This window comes from Girardinichthys multiradiatus, chromosome 5 (assembly GCF_021462225.1).
Source record: "Girardinichthys multiradiatus isolate DD_20200921_A chromosome 5, DD_fGirMul_XY1, whole genome shotgun sequence".
Classification (NCBI taxonomy): domain Eukaryota; kingdom Metazoa; phylum Chordata; class Actinopteri; order Cyprinodontiformes; family Goodeidae; genus Girardinichthys; species Girardinichthys multiradiatus.
In genome coordinates, this window is record NC_061798.1 from 22,544,141 (window position 1) to 22,571,094 (window position 26,954).

A 26,954-nucleotide genomic window follows, 5' to 3' on the forward strand; every position below is an offset into this window, starting at 1 on the left:
GCACTTGAACGCAACATGAAAGCAGCAAAGGGTGACCGGTTCCGACAGTCCTCCACTTACAGCACAGCTCCAGCCCCTCCTATGACCCTCCTCTGTCAAAACATCACGCTCAGGTTTCAGGGGCTGCTGTCTGTCCACCGTCCCTCACAGGACAGGAGACAGTCCAGAGTCAGAACTTTGGCTGAGAGCAGGTCAGCTATGGACGGTGCGGGCAAAGCAGCGGGCGCAAACACCGACGGAGTAAAGGAGGATCTGAAAGCAGCTGAAGCAGACTCCACTGAAGGTTGGGGGTCCTGCCTGAGGAGAATACGGGGCTCCGTTCCGCAAAAGTACCGAAATGAGCTGGCACAGCTCTTTAAACTGGCGGGACCGGTGGTAAGTCATCTGGGTGGTATTTATCTATCTATGGGTTGGCTATATACTCCATATCTTCCATGTTTGCCTAAAGCCAGAAATTACATTATAATTCGCTTTTTTAGACTTGTGCATGTTTTTCCGTTTTTTATTTGTTTTGTTGGTTCATCAGCGATGAGCCGCAAGTGGCTCTTTGGACCGATCGCTTTGATTTTTAATAACTTTGGCTGAAAATTGTTTAAAAAAAACACAATCATGTTTTTAAACATAAATATATATAAACAAATGCAGGTTTTAGCAGTTTTTCGTTTTTTTTTTTTTTTCATGGAACAATTGCATTGAATTTCCAAAGTTGAATGACACTAAAAGTAGCAATCTCATTTTTTTTTTAGATCTATTTGTCTTGCCATAGGTTGGACACTGGGCTTTTTACATAATTTTTCACACAATTATCGACATCCCACAGAAGAAAATTTATTCATCCTCTTTTTGCAAGTTTTAGTCTTATTTTGAAACTTAAAAATAAAAGTAAAACGGTGGTCCTTTAAAAATGGCAACAAATTTTCTATTGTAGAAATTTATGAAGAAGTCTTTTTTTTTCTTAAAGTTAAGTAACATTTGCGGCTCTAAACAAGTTTTATTTAGCTGGGCTGAGGGCAAAAATGGCTTCAGACCTTGAGACTGATTTTTTCCCATTCCTTTTTGCAAATGAGGTTCTATTTAGTTAGATTAGATTTAGAGCATATGTGAAAAGTAATTTTCAATTGTTGCCACAGATTACCATTTGGATTTGGAGACTTTGACTCCACATGAATTTTCTGTTATCTCTTAAACCCCCAGTTGGTCAGGTATGGGAAGAAACTTGTGCCATCACAAACTGAATTTGAATTTCTCAGACTGAATCTGTATTTGTGTAATTTGAAATTAAATGCACTGATTTGAAACTGAATTTCACTTAATTGAAACTGAATTTAATGGTTTGAAACTGAATTCATTTGCTCTGAAAATGTATTTTGTTGAATTGAAAATTCAGTTTAACTACTTTTACTTTCAGTTCTAAGATTCAATTTCAATTCTAAAATTCAGTTTTTTGTGTCACACATCCGGGTCCTTGAAGCCACAGATTAATCAAACACAGATTCACTGATTCACGGATGTCATTCACTATTGCTGCGTCCAAATTGAGAAGCTGCATTCTTTGAAGGACGCATTTGTTGTCCGATTACGTCATTGTGAGGCAATGAAGTCTACAGCTTCGCAGGCTCCTCCAAATAGGGCCGACAAATGCATCCTTCTTTTCCCCAGATATGAAGGATGAACCCCGAGAGAACAGCTGACTCCCGGCACGTTGTTTTCAGGCTCCTGCTGGGTTTCCCCGATGGATGGAAGTTAAACACAGATATAATTCAGTCAGATGAAATCTAATGTTGATGTTTGGTTCTTTTATTTTTATGCTCTACAAATAAACTGATTTAAACGTTGTTCCTAAAGTTAACATGTTAGTGTTTAAATTGTTAAATTTTTACAAATAGATTTACACATTTCTTTTATCTATGAACACAAAACTTTAACAATTTAAATGGCTGAATAATGAACAAGATTATAAAACAAGAAAATAAGCCATTAGGGCTCCATTTGTTCGGCTTCACAGCTCTGCGCTTCACACATGTTGCTAGGCAACATAAGTTACGCTGTGGTAAAGGCAGGGAAACGCAAACCGACATAACACCGGCGGCACTATGCTGATCTGGCATGTTTAGCTAATAGCTACAGGTAGTATAAGTGTTACTGTTTGACAATCATTTGTTTACATGACGCTTCTTATAGATGCTCATTTGACTTGGTGATTGACATCCGCCAAGCTCATGTATGCTGCAATGCTTCACCTCAGCATGCCGTAAAGGAAGTTTAACCTGATGTGAAACGTAAATCGATGAATCTGTGTTTGATTAATCTGTGGCTATCCTCAAGGACCCGGATGTGTGACACAAAAAAAACTGAATTTTAGAACTGAAATTGAATTTTAGAACTGAAAGTGAAAGTAGTCAAACTGAATTTTCAAAACAACGAAATACATTTTCAATGCAAATTAATTCAGTTTCAAACCAATAAATTCAGTTTCAAACCAATAAATTCGGTTTTAAACCATTAAATTCAGTTTCAAATCAATGCATTTAATTTCAAATTACACAAACACAGAGTAATTCAAATTCAGTTTGTGATGGCACAAGTTTTTTCCCATAGGTTGTGGCAGATGGCCGCTCACACTGAGCCTGGTTCTGCTGGAGGTTTCTTCCTGTTAAAAGGGTGTTTTCCTCTCCACTTTCGCTAAATGCATGCTCAGTATGAGGGATTGCTGCACCCAGGAGGAGTGAACGCTGCAAGCCACTGACTCTGTGCAATCTGCTGGGTGTCATTAGACAGAACCACGTTTTAACCAATTTGAATAATAAACTGAATCCGACTGCACTATTTGATAATTAGGATTAATTGGAATGTATGTACCCGACTTGAAATGTGTATGATTCGATTGAATTGACTTTGTAAAGTGCCTTGAGACAACATGTCTTGTGAATTGGTGCTATATAAATGAAAACTAAACTGAATTGAATTGAATTATCTAAACCTTTCTGCTATAGCTCTGGCTGTATGTACAGGAATGTTGTTTTTCTAAAGGTCTAATCTTGCAGCCTCTAACAGGTTTTATTCCACGTTTGCCTTGCAAATATTTTTGTTGTACATTTTTAAAATGATGTCATTGAGCTCCACATTTCTTTAAATCTGCATATGTGATTTTTAATAAATGTATTTTTTTCTTACGTTGTACATTTTACCTTACTGTACAGTCTCTTATTTTATTACTTATTATTTTGTTTATATTTAAGTTTCCCCACTGAAGGATACTTCTACTCTATTCTACTTAGTTCCATCCATCTTACCATCAACAATGATCACCCTCCCTCTCTCTACTGAAGAAATGCAAACCCACAGCATGGTGCTGCCACTACCATGCTTCTCTTTAGGGATAGTGTGCTTAATGTTTGTTTTCCACCACATATACCACGTTTTGACCAAACATTTTATTGCAGTTATGGTCTGATGTGTCCAGAGAACCTTGTTACAGATGTTTGTGATGTCCTCTAGATGGAAGATACATGCCCACAGCATGATACTGCGATCACCATTATTATCATGGGGGATGTTGAGTTCAGAGAGATGTAAAATGTAAATTTTACATCACACATACCCTTTGCATCTACACCAGAAAGTCAAATTTTGGTCTTCCCAGATCATAACACCTTCCACATGTTTGAGGTGTCCATTACATTGATTGTAGTAAAGTTCAAACTAGACTTCTTATGGCTCCTCATTCATAAAGCAAGACTTGAGGAGTGCCACACAAGAATTTTATTTGTAAAAACAGTTTGAAAACCGTGTAAATTATTGCTTAACTTTTACATTTATTTGCCACTTTGTGGTGATCTCTATAAAATAAAATAAAAAAAATAAATGACACACATGATACATGTAACATCACAATAAGTTCAGAACATGTGAATACTTTGCCAAGACACTTGCCATGTACCACGTTAACTGTGTTGGCCTGTTTTGCTGGTATTGTTTGTATATTTAAACTTGGATATTGACTTCATTCCCTGTTCTCTATTGTGCTTCCTAAAACATTTCTTTGTAATGTACATCATTTAAATTATGATTTTTTTTCTTTTTTGTTGTTGTTTTTTGTTCAAACTTTGCCCATCAAGCAATGTTGCATAGCTAAGACAACAGATTATTATGCAATTAACCTTTATCTGGGGCTGCACGGTGGTGCAGTTGGTAGCACTGTTGCCTTGCAGCAAGAAGGTCCTGGGTTCAATTCCCAGCCAGGGGTCTTTCTGCATGGAGTTTGCATGTTCTCCCCGTGCATGTATGGGTTCTCACCGGGTACTCCGGCTTCCTCCCACAGTCCAAAGACATGCCTGTTAGGTTAATTGGTCACTCTAAATTGCTCTTAGGTGTATGAATGTGTGCGTTGTTGTTTGTGTGTTGTGTGTTACCCTGTGATGGACTGGCAACCTGTCCAGGGTGTACCCTGCCTTTCGCCCATAGACTGCTGGAGAAAGGCACCAGCTCCCCCGTGACCCACTATGGAATAAGCGGTAGAAAATGACTGACTGACTAACCTTTATCTGTGTCCAAATGACAGAACAGCATTCTTCTCTGCCACTGCATACAAGACACATTTTTAAAAGCATCTGTCTTGCAGCTTTGACCTAAAATAATTAGAGCTATTACATTTCAAAATGTAACAAAATTTCTTCATTGCCTAAATTTCTTAATTCTTCTTTAATGTATCTGAGATGCACACGTTTTGATTAAAATAATAATACTTTTTACACAATCCAGGTCATTTCGCAGCTGATGATCTTTATGATCAGTTTTGTCAGCATGGTGTTCTGCGGCCACCTGGGAAAAACTGAACTAGCTGGCGTATCATTGTCGATTGCGGTGAGGAGACTTGTTGCAATCCTTTTTTTTGTTTGTTTTGTTTGAACCAACCTTGTAAGCTGATAATGTGTATGCTCTGCCTTGTATTGTGTATCTTTTTGTTTGTCTGCAGGTGATTAACGTTACTGGTATTTCCATTGGCACCGGTTTGTCATTAACCTGTGATACGGTCATATCGCAGGTACTGTCCTCAGCAGAGGTTGTTCTTTCACTTTATTTATGTAACCGAGTCAATCCCAGCAGCTACGGCTGGGTTCCCAGATTATCCTGGGATACACTTTAAAACAGCTCAGCAGTGAGCTTTTGGATCAAGTTAGCTTTCCTAGATCTCTCACACCTTTGATTGTTGCAGCAGTCTTGGTGTTTCAGCTGAACGTCTGTCTTCTTGTTTCACGTAGACCTACGGGAGCGGTAACCTGAAGAGAGTGGGTGTGATTCTTCAGAGGGGCGTTCTGATTCTGCTGCTGGCCTGTTTTCCCTGCTGGGCCGTCCTCATCAACACTGAGCCTCTCCTGCTGGCTGTCAAACAGAGTCCAGAGGTTGCCAGGTCAGCTCTCTGCAGCGATAGATAGATAGATAGATAGATAGATAGATAGATAGATAGATAGATAGATAGATAGATAGATAGATAGATAGATAGATAGATAGATAGATAGATAGATAGATAGATAGATAGATAGATAGATAGATAGATAGATAGATAGATAGATAGATAGATAGATAGATAGATAGATAGATAGATAGATAGATAGATAGATAGATAGATAGATAGATAGATAGATAGATAGATAGATAGATGCAAGCATTCCATCTTTAATTTTGTTTTCTAAGGCTTTGGTCGGGCATGAAAATGCAAGACTTGCACTGGGGGAATCTAATAAAATATTGGCAGTACAGGATGCCAATATTTGTAGGGGTGGTGCCAAAGAAGTAATGAATCTCCACAAAAAAAGTTATAAAAGAGAATCCACAATGGGCAGGTCACCAATAAATGAAAGGGTTCAAACACAGAGACACAAAGGGCAAACATAGCGGGCATCTTAGAGTTGGTAGTTTTCTACTTTGGGAGGATTCTGCCGCACTAGAGTAAGCAAAACAATTACAATATAAACTTTTGCGTAATAAAATGAACTGAATATATTGTTTGTTGTACGGATAGTTTAGCACAATTTTCTACCACACTTTTTTTCACTTAACTTTCCATTAATTTACTTGTATAAAGCACTTTGTAAACAGCCAGCTTCTGTGGCTTACCCTCAATATAGAAAGTGTCACTGACTGCAGGAAAGCTCTCAAGACAGCCGTCTTTCCCATAAATTTGTGAGCCATAGCATAATATTTCTGTGTTTAAAAATAAATTTTTATTGATCTTACGTAATTTTCTAAGAAACTACATTTTGTCTCCTGCGTTCGATTCCCGACCGGGGGTCTTTCTGCATGGAGTTTGCATGTTCTCCCCGTGCATGTGTGGGTTCTCACCGGGTACTCCGGCTTCCTCCCACAGTCCAAAGACATGTCTGTTAGGTTAATTGGTCACTCTAAATTGCCCTTAGGTGTATGAATGAGTGTGTGCATGGTTGTTTGTGTGTTACCCTGCGATGGACTGGCGACCTGTCCAGGGTGTACCCCGCTTCTCGCCCATAGACTGCTGGAGATAGGCACCAGTTCCCCGTGACCCACTATGGAATAAGCGGTAGAAAATGACTGACTGACTGACAGTCTCTAAGACATAATCATCAAAATAATCCAAAATAATGAATTAGAATAAATGACTCTGTTTTTATTGGAATTTATAATATATAGTGTTTGAACTGAATTAATGAAATAATTTCTTTTTTTAACACTATTTTAATTTACTGAGCTGCACCTGTGTATCTGATGTTTTTATACACGATGGTTGGTTTGGTTATAGTAGCTAAAAATCATTTTGTGTCACGTTCTCTTAGAATATCATTAAATGCTTAAATGTTTAATATATATTATATATTTGTTACACTCACTCCTATTTTCTGCTTGTTTTTCCACATGAAGACTCTCCCAGATGTATGTGAACATATTCATGCCTGCTTTACCAGTGAGTTCCAGTATTCAGTTTATTTAACTTCCCCCAACACAAGTTTGTTTATAAAACTTAAAATACTTTGCCTGTTTTCGCATCAGGTTTCTATTACAAGTGAAGTGATGGCAGGCAGTGATTTCAGCTCCAAATTCACATTTGCAAATTTAACATCCGTTGTCGGTTGTCTAGATTGCCCAACATCTGCTTTAATATTAAAATTAAAAAGAATTTTATATCAGCCTTACAATGCCATACCTTCACCTGTTGCAGGCAACTTGTCCGGTTCTTAATCAATGGTCTCACGTTTAAAGTGTCTCTTTTTTCTTCAGGCTGCCTTTATGTACCAGCTGCAGGGGAGGTATCTCCAAAACCAGGTACAGTTTCCGGAAACACACAAAGTCTTCAACAAAGTTATTAAAATCAGTTGCTTTTTTAAATAAAAGTAGCTCTGACAACATATTGGAATGTTTACAGGGCATTATATGGCCTCAAGTTGTAACTGGAGCAATCGGAAATGTCCTGAATGCAATAATCAACTATGTGTTCCTGTACCCTCTAGATATGGGAGTTGCGTAAGTTCTCCATCATTGCTGAATATTTTAGTTTCATTGAATAAAAAGTATAATAAGTACAATAGGTATCCTGTTGTTGCATGCTATATTTTACAGCAACAGGCTGTGAATAGCTTGAAAACCTTCCACCAGTTCAAACTAGTTTCTACTTCATTATCATCCTAATAACTTCTGTTTTTATCTCCCAGTGGGTCTGCAGCAGCCAATGCTATCTCCCAGTATGTACTGGCTGTGGTCCTATATGCCTACATCTGCCTGAAGGGTCTCCATAAGGCTACATGGGGAGGTCAGTTTATTACAGATTTCCCGGGGACCCTAAAAACAGCAGGTTTTTCCTCTTCCATCTATTAGCTCTGTCAGTGACAACTGTAGTTCTCCATCAGATACCTTGAGTGTAATGGTCGACAGAATATCTAAAACTCTGGAACTGTGTAATGCAGTGTAGGTGACAAGTTAAGAGGGTAATTCAGCATTAAGTTTTGTAAAACCTTTGTTATGGCAGAATCATTTCTTCAGGGTTGCTCTTTTACTTGACTTGCAAATGTATTTATAGTTTGTGACTTTCTCATAGTTTGTCTTGTTACTACAGCTGCATCAAATATCAAGTTGCATTTCTCATCTCAGTATCACCAAACACAATATAGCAGTCATAAAAGACTGCTTGGATTCAGTATCTTGTTGGCTATGATATTCCAGGTGCAATGCTTGCACCCCAATAGTATATCTTTAATGCTGCAGGTGTACATAACCAAGATAGATTTTAATGTCTGAGATGATAAGCTTATGGAAAATGGTAGGGAAATATTCATGATAAAGAAAGAGTGAGGAAAATATGAATTAATCTAAACCGACACTATCATCACAATAGTTTACAAACATGTCCTAAATACATGTTTTCCTAATATTGTCCAGGCATGATACAAACATTTATTTCATTGTATTTTTATTGGGATCTTATATGGCAAAGACAGAGTAGTGCATGATTGTGAAGTGGAAGGAAAGTTATAATGAAATTCTTTACAACCAAAAATCTAAATAATGTGGCATTTGTTTTCAGTCCCTTGAGTCAACAGGTTGCAGAAATACATTTTGCTGTGATCAGGGGTGGTGTGTTCAGGATAAAATGCAGCAGTAGACTACACAAAGCATCCTTTATGTAGACTCAAAGTAAAATGTTGTTCTCGTCTGACCAGAACACCATCCTTTACATGTTTGCTGTGTAACGTAACCAATTATGTGACTTTTGAAGGCCACTGGACACACTGGATTTTCTTCAGGGGGATAATTGTAGAGGGGGCTGAGTACAAATGCGTACCACATTTTTCAAATTATTGTTTAGAAACATTTTTGAAAGGCATGTATCATCTTCCTTCCATTTTACAATTGTGTTATACTTTGTGTTTGTCGGTCACATAAAATCCCAATAAAATAAATTGAGGTTTGTGTTTGTTAGCTGACAAAATGTGAAAGGGTTAAAGGAGTATGAAAACATTTTGCAAGTCGTTGTTAATCCATGAATTAATCAGTATTTCAAAGATTTATGTTAAAGGTTTTGACCCCCAGGTTGGTCACTGGACTGCCTCCAGGAGTGGGGATCGTTCATCCAGCTAGCCATCCCCAGCATGCTCATGCTTTGTCTGGAGTGGTGGATTTTTGAAGTGGGAGGATTCCTGGCTGGTGTGATCAGTGAGGTCGAGCTGGGAGCAAATTCCATCATATACGAGCTGGCTGTTATTGCTTACATGGTAACACCTCCAAGATTGTTCCTGACCTCTAAAGCTTCTCTCATTACAGTTTCATAGTTACTTAAAAAATCTTAGATACTTTTTGGGAAATGGCGGTGCAATTTTTCTTTCAGTTTCCTTTAGGATTCGCTGCTGCTGCCAGTGTTCGTGTTGGGAATGCTCTTGGTGCAGGGAACATTGAGCAAGCCAAGCTGTCTTCCAAAGTCCCCATTATCTGTGCATGTAAGAGCCACACACACAAATTACTTTCACCTCTCATACATACAGTATATAAAATAAGTATTTGAACACATTACTGGTTTTCTAAATGAATATCATCAAGACAGACCGCTTACAGGAGATCCTTCCTGCCCACAGCCATCAGCATCTACAACGGCTCTTTGAGGAAACCCTCATAATGAGCTACAACAACATTTAATTTCCCTTTGGGATTAATAAAGTATTTTTGAATTGAATCGAATGAGACATCATTCTCACACATGGATTGACCACCACAGAAAAATGAATGTAACACTGGGTGGAAATAAATCTTGTGGCATTGCAGGAGCTGATTGAAACAATGCCACAGTGAATGTGTGCCATAATCAAAGCTAAAGGCGGTCCAACTAAATATTAGAGTGTGTGACCTTTTTTTTTTTGGTAGTGACTTTTAATTTTGGCCAGGCAGTGAATATGGTTTTGACAAAAGCATTACTCTCTCAGGCTTCACAGACATCTGAAAGCAAAAGTTTTATTGAATTCATTTAATTATACATGTTTAAATAGGTTATTTGATCTAAGTGGATTTAAATGTAAACCAATTACTCCTGTAGTATTTAAGGTTAACGGAAAACATGAGCTTTAAACTGGGAGATGACTGAAACAAGGTGCTGGGAATCTTTAACCAGTAAGAAGTGTTTAGCAACATCCACCCCCCCATACCCTAACGGTTTTCTAAGATTTCAATAACCCTGGTGATCTGATTTGACACCGGTTCCTACAGTGGATATAATGGCGGCAAAGCAACAGCCACAAAAAAATATGGTAGTTACTTGAAAAGGTTCCTGCAGTGGAGACGCATCTTTTATAGGAATCAGTTTAGCGTAAAAACAGTTTTGTGTGTTGTTTTTATGCAACATGTTCCACTAACTGTCACAAGTAAAGCACTGAAGTCTAGCATTAAAGTGTAAAAAAAAATCTGTAGAATGAATTAACTTCCAGAAATGTCTTTGCTTTAAAATTTCGCCATTTATAAATCTACAAAATGCAGATGTATCTTGAATTGTGGGTGAAAGCTACAACTATATTCGTTCCGATTTATTTTAATATTCAAACCTTTTATTCAGAGCTGTCTTTTTTCTTTTTTTTTTTTTTTTTTTTTTTTAGCCATTATCGCATGTGTTATTGCTGCAATTCTTGCTGCCTGCAAAGATGTCATTGGATACATTTTCACCTCAGATCAGTAAGTGAAGCACTAAAACACCTTTATTTCATTCTGCTCTCCTAACTGCTTGTAGATTTACTGAGGTCAGCACATTCATTGATGTTTCCTAGTTTTAAGTGTTTAATTAACTAAATGAAACACTGTTAAAACGCTTGACTGTTTCAAATATCTTTCTTCCATAAACCTGAATATGTTTATCAGATTTATCAGCTGTCTGGACATATTTTTACATATAAGCAGAAATTAAATGTGTAGGGTCTCAGTATGCTGGTTTTGTTCCTGTAGGGACATTTTACTGAGGGTTTCTGAGGTCATGATCATTTTTTGCTTCACACATCTTTGTGATGCTGTTGCGGTAAGTGACAGCTTCACTGTAGCATTTCAAACTGACATTTGCATGTGAAAATTGTGACTTGTCCAAATCAACGTTTCCTCCTGAAAGGGTGTTACTGGGGGTGTTCTCAGAGGCTCAGGGAAACAGCTGGTAGGTGCTCTGTGTAACCTGGTAGGCTACTACTTTATTGGCTTCCCCATCGGTGTTTCCCTGATGTTTGCAGCCAAGATGGGGATTGTAGGTAAGAATCGGTTACTATGTGCTGTATTCAAATGTATCCTTTACCTTCTGCTTAGCACGAAATCTGTTGTCTTCCCTTTTTAATAGGGCTGTGGACAGGACTTACTGTTTGTGTGTTGATGCAGTCTATTTTCTTCATCATATTTCTGTCCAAACTTAACTGGGAGAAGGCTGCAAAAGAGGTGCGTACAAGATTTACTTAACTAATCTCTATTATAGTTGAAGACTGCATACGTTTTGACTCTTTCTTCCCTAGAGCATGGTTTTATGGACTAATTATGCATACCCACAGTAGCCAGCAGTCAGAGTTAGCTCACTTTTCCTCTGGCCTCTGCTGATCTTCTTTTTCTTCTGCACTGCTCATCGCTGAAGGCAATGCCAGTGCTTCTCTTAGAAAAAGGTGGTATTTAAAAAAAATATATATACATTTTCCATTGAAACACAAGGCTCAAAAAACTCACAGCATCCCTCAGTTTATCAGGAACCAGACTATGCACTCTTCTCACATTGCATCCTGATCCCTGTTTGTAACAGGCTTGACATGTTTTTTGTTATTGTCAAGGCTTAATGTTTGTCTTAGCAGCTCTGTACATTTTTTTGTCATTAGAACAATAGGGGGATATATTTTAATAACTAATATCTTGAAATGTTAAATCGTTGTACGCTGGGCTTATTGTGTATATGACCACTATATCAAGCCAGCATTAGGTAGCTTTAGCTTACTTTCACACATTCTTTAGCTTGCACCCTTTAGTTTGTACTTATCCAGAGTGCTTCATCTTGCTGCAGTCTTCTCTGGCTCTCTTCTTTCACTCTGAGTCTGACACCAGCCATAGACAGAGCAGCAGTCAAGGCCATTGTGTTTGTGTCACTACAAATCACATCATGTTACTTTTTTGGATTGTGGGTCCGACCACATTGATACAGTACTCAACTGTGATGGAAAACGAACCAATCCGTGTAGAGCCAACCCACACTACATCACACAGATTAAGGGCACACATTGCAATCTTAATGCCCCCCAGAAAGGCTATCTAAGAACCTCAAAATACCATCCACATCGGGATCTCAAGATACAGTCTTAGTCGGGCATGAAGGGTGCCTTAGAAGCTTAGAACAGGCCCAGGAGGATTCAGCTCCACAAATGTGTGCAAAGCTAATGGTGTCTTCAAAGTTGTAGAATTTGAGGTTTATTAGAATGATGGATAATCCATCTTGAATGGAAGTTCAAAATATGATATAAAAAGATGATGCCTTTAAACTTACTTTTAACAAAAGCTTTATGTCTCTGCTCAGGCTCTTGTTAGGGCGGGAGTGCAGAATAAAGAAGAAAAAGAGATGACCAAGGTGGAAAATCCAGGTGAGTTGGCAAACACTAAATAAATTACTACTTGTTTCAGCGCAGGAGTCTGATGTGTGGTGGTGCTCTTCCATGGAGGGTCCTTGAGCAAAAATAAAATGGAGAAACCCATGGTTTAGATATCCTTTCACATTTTCTGTTGGGCCTATGACCTGTAAGTATATAGGCTAACATGCAGACTATGTGGAAAAAAAAGACAGGGTTGGCCTGTTGACTGTTCAACTATTATTTTGTGAAAAATAATCATTAACTTACCTATACTGTTTTCAACAATCACACAATGTGGTGTTGACTGAAACTAGTTTGACTAGTTGACCGATGCTGAATAAAGGGTACGTGAAAAATGGTCAAAAGCTTATAGGCTATATATGATGACTGAATTAGTACAGTGCATTTTGAAACCCCCTTCTAGTCCCTACTCAGGAGAAACGGCCTCAGTAGACATTTGAGGCTTCTAGGCTCTTTTCAAGAATACCCCTCCCCCTAAGACGTATGCTTGAACCACTAATCTGGCAGGTAATGGCTGTATTTATAAATGAAAGGGGGCTAATTGTAGGCTGTTGAGTTATTAATTTCAAACCATGCAGCCTTTTGTCTTCTGTTCTCACTAAAACTCTGGGTTTTCTTGTGTTATGGGTACAAGAAACAATTAAAAAGGGACAAAATTTCAACATGTAGATGGTACAAGTCAGCCTGCAGCCCAGCCCAAAAGAATAAAACAAGTAACTTTATTAAGTTCTTTAATCTTTAACGTTTACTGTTTTACTCCTTTACATCCTTGTAAACATAGTGTTCCTGAACTTGTGTCCTAGTAATAAAATCTTCCTTTTTAAATATGAGCCTGTGACCAGAGCCCGGTTGATGCAGCAACATTTCGTCATGATGAGGAGGACCAGGCGTACCAGGAGGTTCATCCTCCAGAGCAGAGTAAATCCACCACCACCACAGTGGGGGATGTCCTGTCGGTGAGGCAGCTGGTGTTCTGGCGCGGCCTGGCAGTGCTGGTCATGTTTGTTATCCTGGCTGCAGGAATCGTCGCCTCACACTTCCTCACCCGCCTGTTGAAGTGATCCCTCTTAAAAATGTCAAGCTGGCAGTCAGATTCATGGCTGTTGGGTCTGATGGCACAAAGTTTAGTTAAATCTTGTTTTTGTTTTTATGGCTTCACATCCTCTTGTGAAGAAGGTACTTGAGTCTTTGACAACCAGCAGGTGTCAGCTTTATGCAACGTTTGAACAACACCCCTCTCATATGCTGATAAGTCTGGAAAAACCACAGAAAGAAAAGGATGTTTTTGTGTTTTCTGTTGTAGTACTCTTAAAATATTTCAATGAAAGCTGGTCTTTAACTTTAATGAATGATAGGTTTTCCGCACCAACATATACTTGATTTTCATTTGTATGTTTTATTTAAATGTTATAAGCTTGTTGTAAAATTGTATTTTAAATTAAGTTCCATGAAACATGAGTAAGGTTAATGGTGCTGAGGTTTATGAGGTGGATGCCCTGGGCTGTAGTTTACTTATTCTGGAACATGCCAAGGATTTTGTGGAATATCAGTATTGCTGTTATATATAAATCAAAAATACCAACTAAAAGCGAAAGATTTGTGATTCTTTGAATGGGGCGCAAGTAGCAAAGCAACTGTGCATTTAAAGAATGTGAAATAATTTAGCACACTTACATATTAAATAGAATAATGCATCCTCACTGCCTAGTTGAAGCCTAAAACATCCAGGAATATGGGCAGTAGCCTGGACAAGTTTCCATTCTCACAGTTCACCACAGGCAGTGTGGATTCCAGCTTCAGTGCATTGCAGGGATTACAAAACTGGCAGTTTCCAACAGATGAATGCTCGTTGGAGATTGAGTGCATAAAAATACAACCAAAGATTGAAATAAAGTGTGTAAAAGGGGAATGTAAATATAACCCAGTCTTCTTAAATCCACTCTATATTCAGTGAAAAATACTGTAAACTCCACATAACAAACGACTCAACTGTCAGATGTTATTGTTTTTAGATGTATGCTATGAATATGAACTTGATGCAAATAGTTTATTTGCACAAAGGTAAAACATTGTGCAAAACAAATGTTGACAAGTATCGTCTTTTTTGTTGGCTTAATGTTTTCCAAAGCTCTGCAAGAGACAATATGACGGTCAGAGACCAAAACTGAATTTTCTTGCTTAAATTAATCTGCAGTGTGCCAAATGCACACTGTGAGCTAAAAAACTACCACTGCACACAACCCTGAACACATCATTTCCACATTAAAATTGGGGAATGGCAGCATCATGCTGTGGAGATGCAATTTTTCAACATGGACGGGGAAGCTGGTCAGAGTTAATGGAAGGACGGATGGAGCTGAATTCAGGGCAATCCTAGAGGCTGCCAAAGAGATGGGATTGAGGCAGAGGTTTACTTTCGGTAGGACAATGGCTCTTAATATACAGGCAACAATGGAATGGTTTAGATTAGGGATGCACAATATATTGGCATTGACATCGGTATCGGCCGATGTTAGTCATTTTTAACGTATTGGTATCAGTCGGAGAAGTAAAACTGGGCCGATATTAATAACCGATATTTATTACCATCTTGTTGCTGTTTGTGTATGTTTTTCTGGAGGGGGAGAGGAGGGGGTTGGCCATGTGGTATTTGTTTGGTCATGTGACAGTGACAGTGATGCAGTGCAGGACTGTAGGGTGTTTAACTGAAGCAGTGAAGCAATGTCAGCAGTGTGGTCGTTTTTTTCACGGTGTTGAAAGGGTAGTGAGATATAGATAATATATAATATAGGTAAATATCGGTTATCAACTATAACAGCGATATTAATATCGGATATCGAAATCGGCCTAAATTTTGATATCGGTGCACCCCTAGGTTGGATCAAAGCCTATTTACGAAAGAATGGCCTAGTTAAAGTCCAGACATATATTCAACTGAGGGTCTGTGACCAAACTTGAAAATGTTTACTGCCTCTGTCAACAAACAAACCAAAACACACAGCTGAAATTACACCAAATGATGGCGCTACAAAGTATTAACTCCAGCGGGATGAATAGATTAGCTTTCTTTCTGTCAGCTTTATTTTACTACTTTTTTCTAAACAAACCAGTGCACCAACTGTTCAACAGGCATCAGAGTTGTATTCTACATAAAGTTGGTAACGTTTGCAGCCCTGATAGTCTTTTAGCATATCTCTCCACACATATACATCCCCAAATTAGCATTTTTTCACAGTATGAATACTTGATAAAACAGGGGGCATTGGGTGTAGATGTTTTACTGAAGTTGAAGATTGGTATTTACACATTTTTAGCAATTTTTTACACTGTAGATGTCACGATGTGGTGTAGGAGTGGACCCCAGTATCCAGACAGAACAGCAGAGCGGTGGTGAGTAAAGGCTTTAATATAACAAAAACGCACTCAGGCAGGTGGTAGCAGAGGGAGGCATGACAAATTGTCAGGTGTGGCAAACAGGCGAGGACATGGAAAGGCTTGGCAGCCAAGCTTGCCATAACAGAGAATGTTTCCGCAGAGAGTGAATGGATAAACAGTGTATATATGGGCATGCACGTGAAGCAGGGAGACTGGTATGGTGCAGGTGGACCGAATGAAGCTCATTAACAAACTGTGGCAGGAGTGAACACAAAACATGGCTGGAACCAATCAATAATACAAGGACACAATCAAACCTAAGGAACATCTTACAGACACACCAGAACACAAATGAAAATGCACCATAAATAGAATCATAAGAAACCAAACCCAAGGAAAAAACTAAAGCACCACCTGGAAAAGAAAAAGCAGGATCCATAAACAACCTGGACAACGCAACAAGAGAAAAATCAAAAATAAATAAATAACATACACAACATACTAAATAACATACACAAACCAAAGAATTCTGGTATTCCAACCACTTCCATGGCTGCAGGTGTATAAAGTTTGCTGTGGAAAAACTTGACTGGCCTGCACAGAGTCCTGACCTCAACCTTCTTGAACACCTTTGGGATAAATTAGAGCAGATGCTGCAATTGTGGTTTTCTCATCTATGAACACAACTTGTGGAAGATGTTTACAGACATTGCTATTGCTGGCAACAGTGGGTCCATCATCAAATTAGACCTTATAGACTAAGAATAGCATGTCATCAAAGTTCTCCATGTTTGGTTCTGGTTCTGGGTATGCAGAGTAGATTTGAGCCAGAAAACTTGAGAGGTCTGGGTGGTTGATATACAGACAACAAGTCAGTAATGTATTTTGGTGCTAAGCCATTCAGTGATTTATAGACTAACAGAAGTATTTTAAAGTCTATTCTCTGAGCTACAGGGAGCCAGTGTAGGGACTTTAGAACCGGGTTGATGTGCTCCACTTTCTTAGTTCTAGTGAGGACGCGGGCAGCAGCGTTCTGGATCAACTGCAGCTGTCTGATCGACTTTTTAGGCAGACCTGTGAAGACACCATTGCAGTAATCAATTCTACTAAAGATGAACGCATGAATTAGTTTTTCAAGGTCCTGCTGAGACATTAGTCCTTTAATCCTGGAGATGTTCTTCAGGTGATAGAAGGCCGACCTTGTTACTGTCTTTATGTGCCTCTGAAGGTTCAGGTCTGAGTCCATCACTACACCCAGGTTTCGAGCCTGACTGGTGGTTTCTAGCTGTATTAACTGAAGCTGTGTGCTAACTTTTAAACGCTCTTCCTTTGGTCCAAAGATTATTACTTCAGTTTTGTTTTGAGTCAGCTGAAGAAACGTTTGGCCCATCCATGCATTGATTTCTTCTAAGCATTTACCCAGCGCTTGAATGTGTTCATAGTCACCTGGTGACATCGTAACATATAGCTGTGTGTCGTCTGCATAGTTATGATAACTTAGGTTGTTGTTTATTAAAATCTGAGTTAGGGGGAGCATGTAGATATTGAATAGGAGGGGCTTTAAGATGGACCCTTGGGGAACGCCACATGTGATTTTTGTGGTCTCTGATGTAAAGTTACCTACTGACACAAAAAAGTCCCTGTCCTTCAAGTAGGATTTAAACCAGTTGAGGACTGTACCAGAAAGGCCGACCCAGTTTTCCAGGCGCTCTAATAAAATGGAGTGATCAACATTGTCGAATGCTGCACTAAGGTCCAATAATACCAGCACTGTGATTCTTCCAGAGTCTGCATTTATACAGATGTCATTGAACACCTTGACAAGAGCAGTCTCTGTACTGTGGTGAGCAGGAAGCCTGACTGGAAGACATCAAAGCGGTTGGTCATATTTAGGAAGTTGTTTAACTGTTGAAACACAGCTTTTTCAATAATCTTATTGATGAAGGGGAGGTTTGATATTGGCCTGTAGTTCTGTAGTAGCAGCTTGTCCAAGTTGCTCTTTTTCAATGTAGGTTTGATAATTGCTGTGTTTAGGGCCTGGGGGAAAACACCTGACAAAAGGGACGTGTTTATTATTTGTGTTAAATCAGATGTTCTTACAGGCAAAGCTTTCTTAAGGAAAGCTGTGGGTAAAAGATCGAGACAGCAGGAAGAAGAGCTTAGTTGCTGTACGATTTCTTCTAAGTTTTTGTAGTTTATTTGGTGAAATTGGGACATTTTGTCAAAATCAGTTCTAGTTGGAGACGACATTGGTACTGGAGTTGATGTGGATGTGCTGACTGCCCCTCTGATCTTTTGGGTTTTTTCAGTAAAGAATTTAACAAATTCATTGCAGGCCCTGGTAGAGTGGAGTTCAGATGCTAAAGTTACAGGAGGGTTTGTTAACCTGTCGACCGTGGAAAATAATGCATGAGCATTAATAATGTTTTTGCTGATGATCTCAGAAAAAAAGGATTCCCTTGCATTTTTCAGTTGTAGGTTATATCTGTATAGTCTCTCTTTATAGATAATATAGTGAACCTGGAGTCCAGTCTTTCGCCACCTGCGTTCAGCTTTTAGACGCTCCTTTTTTTCACTTCTGACTGGTGGAGCACTTCTCCATGGAGACATTTTCTTCCCAGAAACGACTTTCACTTTAATTGGAGCAATTGAATCAATGATGTCCGAGATTTTAGAATGAAAGTTATCTACCAGCTCATCTACAGTGTTACAGGGCAAAGTGGCGGTAGAAGAGTAAATCTGGTTAAAGGTTTCAGCAGCACCGTCCGTAAAGATGCGTTTTCTTATCATGTCTCTTTGGCAAACTGAGTCATTGCAGATGATGCTTTGAAAAATAACAGAAAAGTGGTCAGATAGGGCAACATCAGTTACAGACACCTTGGAAATATTTAGACCCTTAGTGATGATCAAGTCCAAAATATGTCCCTGTTTGTGCGTTTTCTGTTTAACATGTTGAGTCGATCCAAAATTTCTAAGAGTGTCACAAAGATCTATTGTACTTCTGTCTTCAGGATTGTCCATGTGAATGTTGAAGTCTCCCACAATAATTAAACAGTCATAATCAACACATATCACAGATAAAAGTTCATTAAAATCACTGAAAAAGTTTGTTTTGGACTTAGGAGGCCTATAAATATTCAAAAACATGTTTCGGACCGGGCTCTTTACCTAGAAGGCCAAATATTCAAAAGAGTTAAATTTGCCCAGAAATACTCTTTTACACTCTAATAAATCTTTAAACAAAGTGACCACCCCTCCACCTTTTCTTTGCTGTCTGCTCTCACAAAGAAAATTGTAGTTCGTGGGGCGTCGCCTCTATCAGAATGGGAGCTTCATTAAATTCATGTAACAATGTTTCTGTTAAAAACATAACATCAAGATCGTGGTCAGTAATGAAGTCATTGATTAAAAATGATTTTCCTGACAGAGATCTAATGTTCAATAACACCAGTTTATATGACTTAGTTGCTGATATTAACTCTCTGTCTGGTTGTACCTGACAGTTTATGTTTTTTTTTTTATTGTTTATTAATGTCTCTTATCCTTTTGACCTTGTTCTTTCTGTCACGTATAAGCACAGAGATTTAACAACTGTCTCCTTAGGGGCCCAAGTTTTTCCTGGACATGCTCATTTCTGATAGAGTTACCACTGGGGCCCAGACTGTATCACAGAGAAGTGATTTGAAGGTCCTGATTAGGAGGAGATAGATTAGGAGGTGGTGGAGGTCTGCGGCATTTGGAAGATGTTGGTTCAGTAGCAGGGCCTCGGCCACAGGGGGTGTTGAATGGAGAAGATATCAGAGCCATTTGGGTCCCGATTTTAAGAGCTCCTTTCCTGTTATCAGAATCCAGTAAAGCAAAGAGCGGGCTCAGGGGGGAGATGGGAGAGTTCTGTGCGGTCTGGGTCGAGGTCTGGGGTAAAGGGGGTTTACCGGGGGTGTCTGTCTGGGTCTGGGTTTTGGGGGAGGTGGGTATAACGGGGGGGGTCCACCTCTCCTGTGGATTTCGGCAGGGAGACCTTTTGTGCTGACCTCTCTTTCTCAGCCAACTGGCTGATTGTCTCTGCTGGAGCTGTTGGAGGCAGCATTATCATTGTTGTTGATACTCCATGTTCTCTGCTGAAGGTTGAAGCTGCTGGTGGATTATTTACTGAATAGAAGAGATTAGATGTGAGACGTCTGGCTCCTGGCTTGTTCAAACAGAAACCATCTTGCTTAAAGACTAGTCTTTTTTCCCAAAAAATATTAAACTTGTCTCTGAAGTTCACAGATGTAGTAGCACATGTTTTTTTCAACCACTTATTAATCATCAGAAGTCTCGAAAAAATCTCATCTCCACAGAAAATCGGTGCAAAGGGTCTGCTGAGAAACACCTTTATATTGAGACTTCCAACAATATTCAGAAGACAAGTGAAATCCTCCTTCAGTCCTTCTGATTTTTTCTTAGCCACGTCATCCATGGCTCCACAGTGTATAATAAGGTTTTCTAGAGACGGGCGCTTTTCTGTGATTGCAAGAATATTCTCTGGAATATCGGACACCACATTACTGGTACCTATCATAACTTCTGTGTTTTTCTTGTTGCAGAAGTTTTTAATCCCATCCACAGCTGTGTTGCCCACTATTAGGGTTCTTGGTCTGGTGGGGTACCTTTTCTCTGGCAACTTAGGAGAAGTCTGTTTAGAATGAAGGTTGTTCTCAAACCTTTTATTGTTCTCAGAAGATGGATAATTTTCCTGGTTTTCATTCTGTAGTGGAGCAAATCTGTTTTGGAGGGGAATTCCATTATTTCCAGCTGTCTGTCATGATATGACATCTTTGACTTTGTTGTGGTCTTGTGTTTTCAACTTTTTATTTAGTTTGGGTTTTTGCAGTCTGTTTATTTCCTCATGCTTTAGTTTTATTAGGTTCACCTGCTCCCTCTGCCTCCCTGCCTGTTTGTCACACATGTTCTTAGTTCCTTGATTACCTGCCTTTGTTCTCACTCTGTTTATTAGTTGGTTTGTTTCATTGTCCTTTGCTGGTTCCTCATCTCACAACTTGCTCATACTCGCTACCCTCTTCATGCCATGTTCCTGCAGTGTTCAGTATGTGTATGTTTTGAACCTCGACTTATTATCTCATACCTGCAGTGCTTTGTTTTGCTTTGAAAACCTTTTTGGAATAAAACTTGAAGACTCCTACAAACATGCTGCTGCCAACTCTTATCTGCCCTTTGGTCTGATCCAAACCCAGACTGTGACACTGTCTCACTCCTATCAGTTGTTGTGAGAGCAGCTCGCTGTCGAAGTCTCCTTTTCCCAGGGGAAACAGGGGCATTTCTCTGTAATTCTGGCCATTCTAATTCATTTAATTGCTGAGATCTTCCAGTGAGTCGTCCACCTTGATTTTTTGGGCATGCCCCTAAAACATGCCAGAGGTTTCTGCCGGTAGGTTTATTCTCAGTGTTCTGATTGCCGGCTGAGTCGTTGAGCTGTCTGTCACTGTTTGGGATCACAGGCAGAGTTGAATCATCGTTGTACCCCATATTCACCTCCACATTCACTTCTAGTTGATGGATTTTCATCTCCAAAACAGCCAATTTCTGTAAAAGTTTGTTGAAGTCCTCTGTGGTAAAGGGAGGCATTTTGTGCTGATTAGCTGGCGTCAACTTGTCCTTTTGAGTTCGATTATAAAAACATCAAAATCCTTTAGAAAAAATTTTTATAAAATAAAAATAATAATAATCCTTGGGAGTCGCTGGTAAGAAGAAGTTTTAGTCCAATATTTCCGTAATTTTGGCTAAGAGATAAAAAGTTAGGAGTAAAAGAATGCAAGCAAGCAGGCAGCTTAGGAGAAAAGCGTCTGAGAGGCAGAGAGGCGGAAGCAGAAAGGTTAGATGAAGTTAGATGAAGATACCTGTAAATACATGTCAAAGTATTTCTTAAAGGGATTGATCTTATTCTGCTAGTCTAGGACTCGGTAAGCTTTTTAAAGACCTATGGTTAATTCACAGTCAATTCAAACCTTTAAGGTTTTAAACTGAATAAATCATTGATTGCCAGCCAATGATATTTGGTCATTCAAGTGATTTGGTTCTTTCTTTTCTTCTGAAATATAAACCATGGGTTCAGGATATTGTGTATAATTTATTGGTCTTAATTGCTATCCGACGCTATTTGCTCAATTCCCTTGATTGGATTGTTCAGCTTCTTATGACATCACAAGGGCTTAATGGTTATGTGTTGACTTATAATAGAGTCAAAGTAATACACTGAAACACACAGAACCATAGAAGTTATTAAAGATCTTATGGCTCAGACACATTTCAATGTCTTCAATCAACTTTTTGTTTTTGTAATTCAGCCTTGTGTTTTTCAAAGTTCTAGCAGGCCATCAAAAACCTTGTGCCCTTTGAAGGCAATTTACCTCTCCTTACTTTCAGGTAGAGAAACCACTTAGTGGTACAGGTCACAAGACATTAAACTTTTCCTAGATGGTTCAGTTTTTAACAGTTTTTAAAAAAATCTTTTTTTAATATTTTTATTAGGTTGTTCTGGCCTAAAGCTGAGGACAACACCCACTCCATGGTTCAACTGAGCTCCTACATTGGACAATTTCTAAAAAAGATTTCTAACTGCCACACCTTGAAACAACAAAGAAAAAAATTATTCAGGAAAAAGTAGAAAAATCTCTCCACTTGCATTAGAAGCAAGAAAACACAGTTCTTTGCTGACCCTGTTGTAATAATCAGATCAGATTTTCCAAGAAGTTTATAATACGTTTTGCCATGAAACAAGAAGTTCCTGTGACATAAACATTGTCCTTATTGTTCAAATTTCACATGCTTAGGACAACAGCCAACTAAGACTAACTCAGACATGCACTTCTGCACATGACCTACTCAAGCATCAAAGATATCCAATGCTTCTCCCAGTGGGCATTGGTCCGCTTTGGGGAATTCCCCTTCTAGCGGGGAGAAAATGGCTGCGCGCGAAAGGATAAACCCACTAGTGATAGCTTAAAGGGCAAAGCCTATACAAAATAAAACTAATCTGTCAGTCAGTCTGTGTGTGTGTGTGTGTGTGTGTGTGTGTGTGTGTGTGTGTGTGTGGTGTACTTTTATTCATGGCTTCAGTGTTTCTCAGATGGTGCTGGAGGTTCTCAGGTGCGCTGGATGACAGGTGCAACCTATCTGCTGATTGCATGGAGGAGTACTTAAGCGGGAGGCTGACTTTCTACAACGCAGAAAGAAATTATGACGTTGGAGATAGAGAGTTATTAGCCATTAAATTAGCTCTCAAAGAATGGCGCCACTGGCTTGAGGGAGCTGAACATCCTGTTCAAGTCTGGACAGACCATAAAAACTTGGCTTACATACAGTCAGCTAAGAGATTGAACCCACGTCGGTCCCGGTGGTCTTTGTTCTTTTCACGTTTTGATCTATGCATTTCTTTCAGACCTGGACCTAAGAACACTAAACCTGATGCCCTTTCCAGACAGTTTGCTGTTGATGATTCAGTAAAAGAGCCAGCTCCCATTCTACCGCCCAGTTGGACTGTTGGGGCACTCAGGTGGGAGATGGAAGACATTATCCTCAGAGCTCAACAACAGAAACCCGACCCTGGCACAGGACCACCCAATCGCACCTATGTCCCACTTAAGGTTCATTCCAGATTCATTGATTGGTTGCACACAGCTAAGTTTTCTGCTCATCCCGGAGTCAACAGAACCATAGCTCTCATACAGAGAAGGTTTTGGTGGCCTTAAGGACTCATAAGGACATTAAGGACTTTGTTCAGGCCTGTGCCACGTGTGCCAGAAACAAAACCAGTAATCAACCACCCGCAGGTCTCCTCCAACCTCTTAGCATTCCTAGCCGTCCCTGGTTGCATATTGCTTTGGACTTTGTTACCGGTCTACCCCTATCCTCAGGTATAACTACCATTCTCACAATTGTTGACCGTTTCTCTAAAACGTGCCATCACGTCCCTCTCAGGAGACTTCCGTCAGCTCTGCAGACAGCTAAGCTTCTCACCAAACATGTTTTTCGTTTGCATGGGATCCCACATGACATTCTGTCCGACCGAGGCCCGCAATTCATCTCTCAGGTCTGGAAGCAGTTCTGCTTAACTTTGGGAGCTAAGGTTTCATTAACCTCTGGCTATCACCCTCAATCTAATGGACAAACAGAGAGACTCAACCAACAACTTGAATCCACTCTACGCTGTCTCACTTCTACTAACCCAACAGACTGGTGCTCATACCTACCATGGGTTGAATATGCATTAAATTCTCATGTTTCCTCTGCTACAGGACGTTCTCCCTTCGAAGCATCCCTTGGTTACCAGCCGCCTTTGTTTTCTGCTGATGATCACAGTTTCCTCGGTCCACCAACACATACGTCGCTGCAAATCCGTCTGGAACTCCACCATCCAAATCCTCCAACGAACCGCAGAACAGAACAAGCGCTTCGCTGATCGAAGACACCGACCTGCACCGGAATATCGGCCTGGCCAAAAGGTCTGGTTGTCAGCACGTGATGTACCACTTAAGTCTTTATCCCGAAAACCTTCGCCTCGTTTCATTGGACCTTATGAGATTGAGGCCGTGATCAGTCCCTCTGCGGTTCGCCTCCGTCTACCTGCAAGCCTTGCATACACCCTATGTTCCATGTGTCCCAGATAAAACCTTGGATCTCTAGTGCTTCTCTAGTGCTCCGGCCGATCCCCAACCACCCACCCTGGACCGTCAGGGGCACCCAGTCTATGTGGTCCGACTGATTGTGGACTCCAGCCGGCGGGGCCGGGGTTGGCAGTTCCTTGTCGACTGGGATGGTTACAGTTCGGAGGACCGCTCTTGGGTGCCCCGGTCATTCATCTTTGATCAAACTTTCATCAACGACTTCCGTACTTCCTTACTTTCCACTTGTTCTGGGCCGCCAGGTGGCGGCCGTTGAGGGGGCGATGATGTCAGAGTCTGTGTCTGTGTGTGTGCGTGTGTGTGTATGTGCTGGTGTGTGTGTGTGTGTATGGTGTACTTGTATTCATGGCTTCAGTGTTTCTCAGATGGTGCTGGAGGTTCTCAAGTGCGCTGGATGACAGGTGCAACCTATCTGCTGATTGCATGGAGGAGAACTTAAACGGGAGGCTGCCAGCACTTTTTTGCCTTAGCGGTAACAAGCTCAGCCTCTACTGATTTATGCTTCATTCATGTGCTTCTAGTAACTTTTGTATTTGCTCCCTCACAGGTTTTTACCTGAGGCTTTGTTTACCTTGCTGAGACCCGACTTCATTCCAGAGGTTCTCTGAGCAATCTGGATAATCATCTACTGAGTATTGGATCTACCTTCTGGAATTCTCTCCCAACCGTCTGTACTTTTCGGACACGGACCAAGCTGGCGGCTTCCCGCTTCCTTCAATTCCAGGACCAAGGCATAAGTGTACCCTGTTCTACCTTCCATCCCAAGCATCGGCACCTGTGCTTCATCTGGTTTGCACCAAACCCGCAGCTGAGAAGACAACTGAGCAACCTCATTTCGCAAGCTAAGACTCTGAATCTCTCTACCCCTGGTGGTTCAAGCAACAGCAATTTAGTAAGCCATTTCTCAGATCTCTTTAATCAGTTGCTATATATTGTCCGTTTATTCACCAGTCCCTTCTCCTTTCCTCCCATACCGTTGGTTTCCAGTTCTCGTCCCTGATTACTTTGCTGACAATAAAAACACTTTAAACTTTACTTCTGAGTGTTTTCTGTATGTGGGTCAGTACTGTGTTGAAAATCGCTATGTAAGAATCAGCCAAGGAGGATGCAGGTCCAGCCCGTTGACACTGATTGGTCGACAGTCATTCATGTGAAAAGTGGCATTATGAAATAAATAGGCCATGGGGAGAAATCACCCTTGTAAAATAAAACCTGGCTTTTTTAAATAAAAGCTGACTTTTAAAAAATGACATTTTGAATAAAAATAAAACTGCTGGAATTATTTAAAAATGGCCTCAACAATAATTTCAATTATTCGGTAAAAATTCTATATAAAATTATTTTATATTATAAAGCTGATTTTTAATGGAAAATTAAATATATTTCATAATGAGCTGAGAATTTGATATGCATTTAGTTATTTCACATTTTCATTGTCACATGTTTATTATTTATTGATGTAGATGGTTATTTCATGTTTCATTTATTTAAATTTTGAGCACATTGGCGTTCCATATTTGCAGTCCATCAATTCTTTGCAATATACATATTGCAAACAGTGGTTTCACCGTGCCAACATTCATTTTATTAGATCACATGAAGTGAACATGCCCTCCTGACAGCAGAGAGCGCACAGAAAAACAAGCCGCTAAAACCTGAAAAGCAGGCAAGGATATCTACAGTTTTTAAAAGCACCACATTTTGTTTAGATGGCAGCAATTCCTCTCCTGCAAGTAGCAACAGATCTAACTCTCCTACTCCTGCTACATATGGTGGAGGTACAAGTACACAAAATAGCCCAAATGTTTCATGCCCTGCCCCTGACATGCGGCTAAAGTCCAGTCACCACCGTATAAAAGGTTATGACCTTGGTAATTATATACATACATTAGATAGATAGATAGATAGATAGATAGATAGATAGATAGATAGATAGATAGATAGATAGATAGATAGATAGATAGATAGATAGATAGATAGATAGATAGATAGATAGATAGATAGATAGATAGATAGATAGATAGATAGATAGATAGATAGATAGATAGATAGATAGATGCAAGCATTCCATCTTTAATTTTGTTTTCTAAGGCTTTGGTCGGGCATGAAAATGCAAGACTTGCACTGGGGGAAACTAATAAAATATTGGCAGTACAGGATGCCAATATTTGTAGGGGTGGTGCCAAAGAAGTAATGAATCTCCACAAAAAAAGTTATAAAAGAGAATCCACAATGGGCAGGTCACCAATAAATGAAAGGGTTCAAACACAGAGACACAAAGGGCAAACATAGC

At 39.7% G+C, this 26,954-nt stretch overlaps 1 protein-coding gene and 1 pseudogene across 2 annotated transcripts; both read left to right on the forward strand.

Annotated features, from left to right (window-relative positions):
• On the forward strand, positions 1-25,696 carry LOC124867822 (multidrug and toxin extrusion protein 1-like). 2 transcript variants are annotated; one of them, XR_007038153.1, is made up of 17 exons: positions 1-375; positions 4,762-4,863; positions 4,976-5,044; positions 5,262-5,410; positions 6,895-6,937; positions 7,252-7,296; positions 7,397-7,494; positions 7,683-7,780; positions 9,058-9,239; positions 9,353-9,461; positions 10,605-10,680; positions 10,948-11,017; positions 11,105-11,237; positions 11,324-11,418; positions 12,533-12,596; positions 13,437-13,728; positions 25,209-25,696. XR_007038153.1 is itself a non-coding variant. In XM_047364460.1 (16 exons), the coding sequence occupies exons 1-16, from the start codon at positions 16-18 to the stop codon at positions 13,664-13,666; spliced, it is 1,923 nt and encodes a 640-aa protein (XP_047220416.1). In that variant the 5' UTR covers positions 1-15; the 3' UTR covers positions 13,667-14,199. The 2 variants fall into 2 exon arrangements, 1 of the variants encoding a protein (XP_047220416.1); XM_047364460.1 differs by lacking the exon at positions 25,209-25,696 and having other exon boundaries at positions 13,437-14,199.
• Positions 23,540-26,954, forward strand: part of LOC124868922 — a 10,917-nt pseudogene continuing 7,502 nt past the window's right edge.